Source organism: Chiloscyllium plagiosum, unplaced genomic scaffold (assembly GCF_037043375.1).
Source record: "Chiloscyllium plagiosum isolate Xiang-an unplaced genomic scaffold, Cpla_swu_hap1 HiC_scaffold_22, whole genome shotgun sequence".
In the NCBI taxonomy this organism is placed as follows: domain Eukaryota; kingdom Metazoa; phylum Chordata; class Chondrichthyes; order Orectolobiformes; family Hemiscylliidae; genus Chiloscyllium; species Chiloscyllium plagiosum.
In genome coordinates, this window is record NW_028270160.1 from 20449959 (window position 1) to 20463415 (window position 13457).

Genomic DNA, 13457 nt, shown 5'->3' on the forward strand with positions numbered 1-13457 from the left:
CAAATGTCTAACTTTGCCAAAACAACAGATTACAAGAGAAGGTAATCATTGCCTCATTATTCCCAGGTATCTGGTAAGTTCATATTGCAGTGAATGATTCCATATATGTTCGCATTTCAGAAAATGTAACTTGACAAGCCCGTGCTAAAGTAAAGAATAGAAAAGTCTTTGGTGTTCAGGTTTGTATATGTTATAAAACCCGTGCTTTAATTTTCATATTTCTTTAAGTGACATCTGTGGCCATCTTTCCTTGTCTGGAAAACTAATAGCTGAGGACATTCTGTTTTATTTAACTTCTCAGAAAAGTTACTGTTTTCTGATTCTACTCCATTTGCTTCACAACAACTTGCTATGTCGGACATGATAGTGGAACCACTGGGGGGGGGGACATCTGGGTCAAATGGAGAAGCACAAATCCCCCAGCAAAGGTAGGAATGCAAAGTTTACAGCAGTTGTACCTTACACAAGATTTTGTATTGGCACATCAGGAGACAAGCTACAAGCGACAACTATTCCAACCTGACCTCTCCAACAAGTGTCCATATTATTGTGTGATCGGAGAGATTGCAAGATGCACGACTGACCTGTATATTAGACAGTTGTGCTGAATATTACCTATTGAATTTGTATACTGTACATATCAATCTACTCAGGAAGTAAATTCAAACCAAAGCCCAGGTTTGAGCCTTGGGATATTTTAATAGACAGGCCTTGTTGGCATGCCCTCCCAAAACTGGTAAAATGCTGTACTTAACCATCAGGTGACAACAGGACATGGATTATAGCCTGGCACCAAAGGGTTTCAAGATGGAGATTTGGAGGGACTTTGTAGGGTCTGGAGTTGGGGAATTCCAGATGTAATCATTCCTCTATCATGGAGGGTTTCTTCATCCTCATGACAGCTGTCATCGAGAGATCAGAGAAATGCCCCTACTCAGATCCAAATTGAAGTACAATTAAGATCCCAAAACTGTCAGATGTGGATTCACAAAATGAGGCTTCCACTTCCTGTAGGTGACCCACCCACTTCTAGTAGGCCCTTTAGTGACTGAGGCTGTGAGAAGCTATAATCATGGCCAATAGGATGTCACCTGGAACAGACCAGCAACACAGAACACTTCCCTCTTCCCCAGTCCCACTGCTTGAAGTGGACTAAGGCTCCCTTTCACATCTCCGTTTAAATAATAAACAGAGCAAAGTCATGCCAGGTGTATCTAGTGTGAGACCCTGTTGAATTTAAGGCCTAGCCTATGTATCAAGCACTATGATGCAGGGCGGCAGCACTCAAGGGCCACAATAGTAGGTGGTCCAGCATCTCTACACTACAGGAATAGCAGTAACAAGGCAAGGGGTTGGAGAACCTGACTCTGAAGGTTTTGGGCTGGGCAGGAAGAAGCTGAAGAGGCAGTAGCCCAGGATGAGTTTGTGGATACTGGAGGAACTTTCCTGTATCTGACATAATGAAAAGAAATGTCTTTGGTCAGGCAATCAGCTGATGTGGTGAATTCAGACATGCTATCTTTGGTTCTCCAGGAATTAACAGGCTGTCTCCTAGATATGTCAGAGGATGTCAAACAGCCTTTTAAATGGTTAAAATCCTGAAGGAGCTATTCAAAGCTGAGTATATGTAAGTCCAGATGTATGAAGATTCAAAAAAGAGGCTATCGGATTCTCAAGGTTGGGAATCCTTGAAGACCTAACTCCAAGGTCTTCATTCAGTGATAGGTCCAATAGAGGGAACATGACCACAGGCAGAGCAACATTGTCAGGCATCAGGTTATTTGGCACCATTTCTGACAGGTGGTAGGCCTGAAAATTTACTGCTCAATGTGCTTTTAAGATGCCTTTACTTTTAAAACTATCTTATTCCAATTGCCTGGGTTTCATTTTCATCTCAGAGTAATATAGCTTTTAAAATAAAGCCATGCAAGAACATTGGAATAACCTATAATTATCAGAGCTTTCAACATAAAGGTGGGTAAATGAATCGCAAAATAATGTTATACATTGACAGATAGGTTTGATCTTCAGTCTAATTTGGTTTAAGCGACCTTTTGAAATGACATTTCATTTATCAGAAAGAGTATATTTAATTTTCATTAGAATGAAAAATGTTAATCATGTCATAGTTTGTCCTATTCACACTGAATACTAAACATGGTGGCTGCTGGGGCATTCAGCAGATGCAGATATTTATTTAGAGATCTTTATAAATCAGTGCTAATACAGAAATAATTGAGAATGGAAAACTTGAATTGCTTTAGTCTTCTGAGGTATAGTGATTACTTAATTATTAATTAGGATCACTTACATCACTGGTTCTTCATAGAAAAGATATATACAATCAACGCTACTTAAAATCAAAGATTTTTGCTGAAGAAAAGCTTGATATTATAAAGGATTTCATCTTAATAACACTCCATATGCTTTTCTACATATAATTAAATCATAATTTAACAGTGCCATCACTGAAAAGAGAAAATTATCTTTAATAATTCCATAGACCAAACATAAGCAAAATAATTAGATATTTATGTGGAGCTGTTTCAGTATCAACCATAGTAACAAGTTGGGATAACAATTGGCTAATTGCCAAATCCCTGGTGCTTCCTATAGTGCTGTAGAGTTATCAGCGTTAACAGAGGATAGAAGAGAAGCAGCCAAAGAGAGATTACCAAGACAGCTAATCTCGGTGATCACCTAGAGGAGCAGGCAAGGTGAGGACACTGAGACAGATAGGTCAATAACTGAGAGGAGTGGGTAAGATGAGGACCTTAAAACAGACATTCAGCAGCACTGAGAGAATGAAGTGAGGTGAGGACTCCCTGATAGATTGACAGCATCACTGAGAACAGCAATGATGTGAGGGCACCAAAGCAAACAGTCACCATCAGTGTGATGAAATGGGTGTGATTTATATATATTTAATATCATTTATTGTAGAGTTGGGATTTGAACTGATGACATATGCATTTTGTTCTATGTTTCTGAAGAGATTTGATGACTAACAACAATTATTGTAGCCATGGTAATTTCATTTAAACAAACCAACCTGAGATACAGTTCTTGGAGGTTAATGGGAATTTGTTTACAATTGGAGAGGTTTTATGAGTGAACCAAGTAAACCAGTTGTGACTTAACCTTTCAGTTTACTAGGTTTGAGATTTATATTTTCTTTGATTAGAAAAAACACCCATTGCTTGACAAAAAGTTTTATGGATTTCAGTTTGACCAGTTTTGTACAGGTCTTGGCTGAAGATGGATTTGCAAAACAATAGTTTTAAAAGGAGGGGGATAGTTTAGAATCGTTACAAAATAAATTATCCCAATTTAAGAGTTTAGTTTTAAAATTCTGCAGCAGACTTGTTTGGTTAAAATCCTGAAGGAGCTATTCAAAGCTGAGTATATGTAAGTCCAGATGTATGAAGATTCAAAAAAGAGGCTATCGGATTCTCAAGGTTGGGAATTGAGGCACAGTTAACTAAACCCGATATATGTGATGGAGAAGAGAGTTCTCTCTGGTGTGAGTACTGGAAAGGACTGCTGTTGGAATCAATGGGATTGTGTTTTACTTTGTGGTTTGAAATCTTTAAACTTGTATTACATCTAAATAGTTTGTTTTATTTCATTTTATCTTCATTTTTCGTGTAAAAACCTTATTTTATTGTTAAAACAAAATCTGCAGTACAACCTCATTAAAACAAAAATATATGATCTATCAAGCCAAATTTCAGTATGGCAAATGACTTGTCCAGAAATAATATAAGTTGGGATCATAACATCACTGAGAGGAGCAAGTTAGAAAAGGACCACAAGGGTCAATGACAGACAGTTGAAGCTGATTGCAGTTGGTTCTTGCAGTATTCTTGATGAATGGATCAATTACAAGGGGACACAGGTTCAAGGTGCCGGGGTGGGGGTAGTGCATAGGGAGTTTAACAGAGATGTGCGTGGCAAGTTTTTCACACAAAGAGTGGTTAGTACCTGGAACACGTTGCCAGAGAAGGTAGTGGTAGCAGACACAATAGCAGCATTCAAGAAGCACCTGGACAAATACATGAATAGTAAGAGAATAGAGGGTTACAGATCCTGTAAGTGAAGAGAGTTTTAGTGTGGAAGGATGAAACGTATTGGCGCAGGCTTGGGGTTCCTAGGGCCTGTTCCTGTTCTGTATTGTTCTTTGATCTTTGTATTACAGAGAAAAAAGTTTGGTTAGCCCATTGTAAATGGTTAAGGTCTTTTCTAAGCTTAAATTTTAACATATTATATTTCTCGCACCAATTTGTATCCTAAGTAAGTAAGTCATAAAATAAAATAACTAAAACTCATTAAAGATGGTGGTTCTGGTGATGTGAAGAAGCTGTAGTATATGGGAACTCCTGGATACTATTGTGATGGAAGTGTTTGAAATTTCATCAGTTTCAGCTCAGAGTATATGAGTTGGAGACTGAACTGCAGGCACTGCAAAGTATCTGGGACGGTGGAAGCTGCCCAGAATCTTTGATTTAGGAGACAGTCATGCCATATAGGATAGAGTCTTCTGATTTCATCAGAGGTCAGGGACACAAGCATGAGTGATGCTGGTAAATGAGCCCAGAGTTTTTTTTTAAATATTCATTCATTGGACATGGGTTTCACTGGTTGGTCAAACACTTATACAGCATCCCACTTGGCCTTGAGAAGGTGGTGGTGAGCTGCTTTATTGAACCACTGCAGGTCACTTGATGTTGTAAGACCCACAATAATATTAAAGAGTTCCAGGATTTTGACCCAACACCAATGAAGGCATAGCAATATATTTCTAAGTCAGGATAGTGAGTGGCTGGGAGGGGAACTTGCAGGGGGTGGTGTTTGTGCATATTTGCTGCCCCTGACCTTCTAGATGGAAGTGGTCATGGTTTGGAAGGTACTGTATAAGGATCTGCAGTACATCTTGCAGACAATACACACTGCTGCTACTAAGTGTCGGTGATGTAGGAAGTGAATGTTTGTGGATGCTACTTTGATCTGGATGTTGTCAAGCTTCTTTAGTGTTAGGAAGCTATACTTTTCCAGTTAAGTGGGAAATATTCTATCACACTCCTGACTTGTGCTTTGTAGATGGCAGACAAGGTTTAGGGAGTCAGAAAGTGAGTTACCTGTTGCAGGATTCCTACTTGACATGCTGCTGTAGTCACAGTACCTATATGGATAAATGAGTTCAACTTCTAGTTGAACTCAATCATCTTTGACTCAATCATCTTCAAGTGTTTCATCAATGACCTTCTTTCCATCATAATGCCGGAAGTGGGCAAGTTCATTGACGATTGTACAATATTCAGCACTATTTGTGACCCCCTCAGATACTGAAGTAATCCTAGTCCATATGCACAAACAGCTGAACAATATCAAGAGTTGAGCTGACAAGTGGTATGTGACATTTGTGGCACACAGTTGCTTTGCAAAGACCATTTCCAACAAAAGTGGATTCAACCATTGCCCCTTGACATTCACAGCATTACAAAATTCCCCCAATATCAACATCCTGAGGGTTACCCTCAGGATGTTGATATTGGGGGAATTTTGTAATGCTGTGAATGTCAAGGGGCAATGGTTGAATCCACTTTTGTTGGAAATGGTCTTTGCAAAGCAACTGTGTGCCACAAATGTCACATACCACTTGTCAGCTTAACTCTTGATATTGTTCAGCTGTTTGTGCATATGGACTAGGATTACTTCAGTATCTGAGGGGGTCACAAATAGTGCTGAATATTGTACAATCGTCAATGAACTTGCCCACTTCCGGCATTATGATGGAAAGAAGGTCATTGATGAAGCACTTGAAGATGATTGAGTCAAAGACACTACCCTGAGAAACTAGTGAGGTTTCCTGGATCTGTGATGACTGACCTACAACAACCACAACTATCTTCCTTAGCATCAGGTATGACTTCAGCTAGTGTAGAGCTTTCTTCCTGATTACCAAAGCCTCTGGTTTTACTAGGGCTCCATGATATTCAGTCAAATATGGCCCTGTTGTCCAGAGCAGACATTCTCACTTGACATGTAAGAGTGTTGGTCTCTGCAAATTGTCCAACAGGTTTGCAGTTCCCACAGCCTGTTTACATAACAGCAGGTTTGCAGGATGGATGTAAAAACTGACCCTGACATCGCGGTGAAGGAAGCCATTGCATTGGGGGAGATGTTTTGATCCCAGCTAATGTTACTACCGGACAAAACAGATCCCAGAATGAAATCTGGCTTGATATTTCAAAACAGTCAGAACATGTATATTCCTATCATAAAGAAAATGGGAGGGCCTTTGTTTAAATTCATTCACAGGCTGAGGGCATCACTGGCTCAGCCAGAATTTAATGCCCATCCTTAATTGCCCAGAGGCCAGTTAAGAGTCAACCACATTGCTATTGGTTTGGAATCACATGTTGCTTAGATTAAGTTAGGTTGGCAGTTTCCTTCCCAAAAGGACATTAGTGAACCAGATGGATTTTGCCTGACAATCGACGATGGACTCTTAATTCCAGATTTTTATTGGATTTGAATTCCACTATCTGCGATGGTGGGAATTGAATCAGGTCCCTGGGACATTAATTGGTTCTCTGGATTAACAGTCCATCAATAATACTGCTCGGCCATAGGCCCCCCATCAATGCCTCCTGCCCCCTGCCCCAATACTTACAACCTATCGTTCACTAAAGACGTGTACAATTACAGCACTTAAAAAGCATCTGGATGGGTATATGAATAGGAAGGGTTTAGAGGGATATGGGCCAAGTGCTGGCAAATGGGACTAGATTAATTTAGGATATCTGAATGGCATGGTGGAGTTGGACCAAAGGGTCTGTTTCCGTGCTGTACGATCTCTATAACTTTTTGAATCTTAAGTGTGGGAAAACATCAAACTTAAGGAACAATGCATCTAAATCTGCAAAGAGAAATCGCAGGTCAGGTCATTGATCAGCCTATAAAGAATGGAAAGAAATGTCTCAAAGTTAATCAGAAGAAAGAAATTTCAGTGTGAAGGGAAGCTAGTAAGGAATGTAAAAACAGATAGTAAGAGTTGCTACAAATATTTTAAAAAGGGAAAAAGGAAGTAAAGTGAGTATGGGTCCTTTAGAGTGTGAGAATGGGGAGTTAATCATAGATAATAAGGAAATACCAGACGAAGTGAACAAACATTTTGCTTCTATTTTCACTATCAAGGATTTAAAACAATTGGGGAGGCATTGGCATGGTGGTAATCAAGCTGGACCAGTAATCCAGACCCCCAGGCTATTGTTCCAAGGATGTAGGTTTGAATCCCACCATGGACATTGGTGAAATTTCAATTCAATGGAATTAACAGCTGGCCTAATGTACATACTGCCAATTGTCACAAAAATCCATCTGGTTCACTACTGTACTTTGGTGATGGAAATCAGCCACCGTTTTCTGGTCTGTCCAACACGTGACTGCAGACCTACAGTAATGTGCTTGACTATTAACTTGGCCCTGAAATGGCCTGGCAATCCATTCAATTCAAGGGACCTTTGAGATGGGCAATAAATGTTGGCCTTACCAGTGACATCCACATCCCATAAGCAAGCTGGAAGGAGTAGGAAGGAAGAGAGAAACTTAGCAAAATTATAATCATGAGGGAAGTGGTACAAAGCAAACTGATGGAGAGGTAGGCTGACTTGACTCTGAGTCCAGATGGATTTCACCCTGTGGCCTTAAAAGATGGTTGTTACTGAAGTTGTAGATGCATTAGATTTAATTTTCCATAGATCCCTAGGTGCAAGAAAAGTTCTATTAGACTGCAAAGTAGCAAATATAACTTATCTACTCAAGAAAACAGGAAAGTATAGGCCAGTAGGCTTGATATTTGTCATGAGGAAGGTGTTAGAATCAATCATTCAAGACATTAGAGTTGCACACTTGGAAACCTCAAGGTAATCATGAAAAGTCAGCTTGGTTTCTCAGAGGGAAATCAAAATGAACCATTTAATTGGAATTCTTTGAAGGAGTAGGAAACGCTGTGGATAAAACAGAGCCTGTAGATTTACTGTACTTGAATTTCTAAAAGGCATTTGATATGCTGTCACATCGAAAGTTACTGCAGAAAATAAAAGTGCCTGGTGGAGGAAGTAAGTGTAAGCATGGACAGAAGATTGACTGTCTAGCCAAAAGTAGGGAGTCTGCAAAAATAGGCTTGATGTGATCATTGGTGTCCTGGTGGGATCTGTGCTGGGGCCTCAACCTTTTCCAATTTATTCAAGGATTTATATGAGGAATGCAAAGACATGGTGAATGGAGAAGTGGGGTAGATGGGAATGTAGAATTCAAAATCCAAACATATCAGCCAGGATCTTTTTGAATGGTGGAGAATGATCAATGGCCAAACATTCCACCTCCTATTCTTTATGTTTGTTACTGAATTAACTAACTGTTGTACATTTACATCAGAAGTGGCTCTACTGGTCACAGAAATACCACAGGGTGTCAGCATGAGTTTCCTTTGCCTTTCCATACAGACTGAGAGAATCACCAAATGTAAGTTTACCAGCAAAGAGGAAATTATGTCAAAGACTCATTGCAGCACCAATCCTTTGTGATGTCATCATTTAGAATAAAGTTGAACATTGCATGTTGTGAAACATTGTCGGAGCAGTGGAGGTAATGGGGCAGGTTAGTGAGGTCAGAAGACCTGTCCGAAAGTATTCTTTGTAAGTGATAAGCAGTGCTTTTGTACTCACTTCTTATGACTCTTGCATAAGAATGGTAATGGTATTTGTCCCATAAAGCTGGGAAGCACAGAAGGTGTAAATGGTGGCAACTGCACAGGAATTTTGTGTTCATACAAATTTGATATTAAAATTTTGCTAACTGGCAACAAAATTATACTCCATCATTTAAAAAGAATTAAAGTTCATAGTTCTTTCAAAGTCCGTCTATCTTCATTAGTAGAATCTGGAAGTTCTGATTTTGTCTTGAAGTCAGTGGATTGAGTCATTTGACCAACACAGCGACTGCTTTCTGTTAGACTGTGTGGGCGTATGCCAATTGTATCTTCTTGATCCTAAAATAAAATTAAATTGTTAAACTGTCTTCCACAGCTTTCCTAACTTAAACAGGGACCACATTTCATAAAACTGGGAAAAGCATCTAGATGTCCTGAGATTTTGAAAGGCACTTTCTAAGTTCAACTCTTCCTTCACAAATGTTATTTGAAATTTCAATTAATTGATCAACATAACTTATTTGACTGAATGGGTGGTTTTATGATGTTTGAATTCAGAAGACAGAAGTATATATTAAACAATTTAAGATAAATAATATTTTAATTCTATAAAGAGTTATCAGTATGAATTTCAAAGTAACATACTTAACCTGTCTATGTCACTTTAAAAACATTTCCAAGAGTCTGAAGCTTGTAACTTAAAAGAAATATCACAAGTTCAAGTGTTCTTTTGGAATTGAACTTAGTTACAGGTTCCACTTTTACTGACACCAGAACAGATATGAAAACAAAATTGTGAAGTTTCTTTAGTTGTTATTCTAAAGGATTTTTTTAAAAAAACATGTCTCTCTTAATTATTTAATTGGAAATAAATGTATCAGCTGTAAAAGTAAAAACTAGGTTTGTGTTTAACAGTTACCAACCTGAACAACGGTGGTGTAAAAGATCGAAGTCATAAGTCACACAATACCAGATTATAGTCCAACAGGTTTATTTGAAAACACATGCTTTCAAAGCGCTGCTCCTTCATCAGGTCATTTCACCTGACAAAGGAGCAGCGCTCTGAAAAGTTATGATTTCAAATAAACTTAAAGGACTATAATCTGGTGTTGTGTGACTGCTGACTTTGTCCACTCCATTGGTATCTCCACATCATGGTGTAAAAGATGACATCATTTAAACCAGCAAATAAATGCAATCAGTAAGATTAATACAGTCCTTGGCAGTTGATAAGGTGCCACATCAAAGGTTATTGAGGGAAAAGAAAGCTCATGATGTAGAGAGGAACATATTGGCATGTGTGGAAGGTTGACTGGCTAACTGGAAACAGAAGAGGTATAAGTGGATCATTTTATATTTGGCAAGATGTAATATGTGATGTATGATAGGGATCAATGCTGGGGCCTCAATTTATTACAATTTATATGAATGACTTGGATGAAGGAACTGACGGTATGGTAGCTATATTTGTTGACACAAAAATAGTTGGTAAGTATTTTGTGAACACGACAGAAGGAGGCCACAAAGGAATATAGATATATTAAGTGATCTGTCAAATAGACTATTGGTTTCCTTATTTAAGGAAGGGTATAAATGTGTTGGAAGCAGTTTAGAAAAGGTTTCCTGGACTGATACCCCAAATTAATGCATTTTTTAATGGGAAAAGCTGGACAGGCTAGGCTTATATCCACTGGAGTTTAGAACAGTAAAAGTTTAACCTGACTAAATCTATCAGATCGTGAGGGGGCCGTGACAAGGTGGATGTGGAAATGATGTTGCCTCCTGTGGGATAATCTGGAATGAGAAGGGTCACTATTTAAAAATAATGGGTCACAAAAGTCAGAGGTAAGGAGAATTTTGTTTCTCACTGGGTCATGAGTCTTTTGAGCTCTCTTCCTCTAAAGGAATTAGAAGTCTTGAATATTTTTAAAGCAAAGTTAGATAGAATCTTGATAAACAAGGAGGTGAAAAGTTATCAGAAGGAGGTGGGAATGTGAAGTAATCAGATCAGCCACGATCTTATTGAACGAACAGCAAGTTCAAGGTGCCAAGTTTAGCTCGCCCAGATCCTAATGTGCATGCATGTATTGGCAGGGGTAGATGATTAAAAAATATTACTGATGTTTTGAGACAAGTTTCATTCATCATTAATATTAAACTACTGTGGCTATAAAAACAATTTAGAATTTTATTATCCTCATACACTTAAGAGTTTAAATGTAAAACAGAGATAATCAGTGAATATTTCATCTAAAGAAATGATGAGGGGAGGACCGCTCTTGAATGCTTTCAGATGTGAAAGAAATGTATGTTTAATTACAAATGTATTGCATGTGACATTAGTATCTTCTATCAAACGTTGAACAAACATTAAATTTGCAGTGGAATAGTAATGATTTTTGCCATTATTTGTAATGTCTCTGCATAATTTAGGTCCATAATACTCTTAACAATGGACTAAATTACACTACTTATTGCTGTGCGGTATACTTTACCTGGCCATATTATTAACAAGCAGTTTCAACTTAGATATGGTAATGAGATGTCCATCTTCTGGTTTAACATCAGTGGTTGATGTTGAGGATAGCTCTGCAGAGAGCAAAATAAGTGCTAAAGATGCCAAAGATGCTAAATATATGAAAGTAACTTCTAACAAAGAACTGCTAGTATTAATTAGTATCAATTTAAATAAGAATTTAAGCATTCTACAGCAATACTTATAATGCATGAATCTATCGTATTTATTAACTACACTACTTAAAAAATCATTTGCATTCCACTTTAAATTCAGAGTGAATGAAGAGATAAGAGGGAAAAATATTTATCAGAAGCCAGTACTACAGTTCATGAAGCTATTATCCAATTTTGAAATCACTAAATGACATTGTGCTATAGGGTTGACACAGGAGTAAACCTAAATCCAGTACAGTAAATAATCCAGTTTTAGCAAACTATCATGAGCTCTAACAGATCTGCTCTAATTACAAGTGCACTGAAAGTTTGGTTGGTGATATAAGTGGAATATTTCATTATGAAACTCAGTATTGAATGATGGTTATAAATGCATAAATATTCATTGGGTAATGCTATGTTAATATATATTTCATTACTGGATTCTTTTTTATGCATATTGGTTTTAGCCTTGAGAACTGTTCTTCCCCCAAACCACCAGTCACCCCATATGAACAGATTTAAATTAATTACAGTGCATATCAATGTAAAACATATAAATTAGAAATGTCGTCCATAACTTTGCAATATTTCTCCTCAGCTGTACAGTGAGACTAAGAACCAACACAAACCCAAGGTGCTATGAATTATCAAATGCAAAGCTGCTTAAAAATAGTGGAATATTGTTCTCTATTTCTGAGGCAATTCATATCAGCAATTCCTCTCTGGGTGACAGTATATCGCAGATTAAGGGTGTTATGGAGAGGTTATGTAAGAAGTTAAAGTACCATGTAAAACCCCAATGACAAGTCCGGAATATCGCAGCATGCTACAGAAAGTGCAGCAATGAACCTCTGTGAGCTACAAATACACACAATCACTCTTACAAATGAGACCATGGTGATAAATTGTTATATAAAATGAAAACAAATTAACAGTGCTAATTGCATCTAAGGCATGTGACCGCATGGAACCTTGATCGAATAAATATCATATCTTAATGAATGGGCAGCGTCCATACCTCTGAGCCAGGAGGCCCGGGTTCAGTGCCACCTGGACCAGAGATGTGTAGTAACATCGCTGAACAGGTTGATTAGAAAATATTGATAATGATTGGGGTAGGATGCTTATTGATTGTCTTTGTCTTTGTTTAGTCCAGCTGAGCCAAGGTCAATTTTAACTCTCCAGCAGAACCCAATGTTCAGTGCACACTGAAGAGCAATATATTTTCTCTGTGTAACCTTCAGGCTAATGCAAAACTCCCATTAAAATTATTGCCTTACACAACCAGATTCTTTGCTATGGGCTAGATGTAGAACTCTCTGCATTAAATGTGGTGGTGAGCTTCTTCAATGTCCCTGCACCTACCAATGCAAAAGCTCACCAGATCAAGCTTTAATCAGCCACAAGACCTGATAAGCCTCAGCACTGAAACCTTCCTCTCCAAAAGCTAATGCCCAATCACTGGCCACTAGCTTGTGGGCTCTGGAAATTATCACCAGAGGCTTGGAGGCTGCAATACCATGAAGGGCTGCTGCAACAAGTTTGACAATGGATTTTTTTTCGGTGGTGTGTGGACCACAGGTCATGGTGACAGGAAGGGCTGGATGCAAGGGTGGACATTCACCAGCCCTCCCCTGTCCACCATCCGTATCCTTAATTTCCCCCAGACCAGAACAAATGTAGCCCCATCTCCCCCACCAATTTGGCATGTAGACCTCCTTGGTTTTCCTGTGGGGAATGCAGACACTTCTCTTTCCCGTCAGGAAGGTTGTGAATTTGGTCAGTAGCAGGTTGAAGCCTGTCAGTAGCAATTTATTGACCAGTAAAGCTCTTTAAGTGGTGGAGGCGTGGGCAAGTTGTCCAGATGACATCCCACCCAGAACTTGCTTGCTGACGTGCCAATCTATTTGATTATTTTCCATTTCTGCCACTTATCTCACTACCTTGATGGAGAGGAAAATCCCACCTTATATTTCTATACTATACAATAAGAATTGTTTCTATCTGAACTGTCCAGTTTCCTATTAATATTTCCTTGCACTATGAGATTAGGGGTCAGCTAGATCAG

General features: G+C 38.6%; 1 protein-coding gene across 3 annotated transcripts in view; it reads right to left on the reverse strand.

Annotated features, from left to right (window-relative positions):
- Positions 1-5535: 5535 nt before the first annotated feature.
- The window catches only part of LOC122561234 (uncharacterized), a 297608-nt gene continuing 289686 nt past the window's right edge, over positions 5536-13457 (reverse strand). For all 3 annotated transcript variants that reach the window (XM_087998832.1, XM_087998834.1, XM_087998833.1), the window contains 2 exons: positions 11212-11305; positions 5536-9055 (listed from right to left, as the gene is read on the reverse strand). In XM_087998832.1, coding sequence (XP_087854958.1) covers positions 9016-9055; positions 11212-11305 — 134 coding nt within the window. In that variant the 3' untranslated portion in view covers positions 5536-9015. The remainder of the gene's footprint in view (positions 9056-11211; positions 11306-13457) is intronic.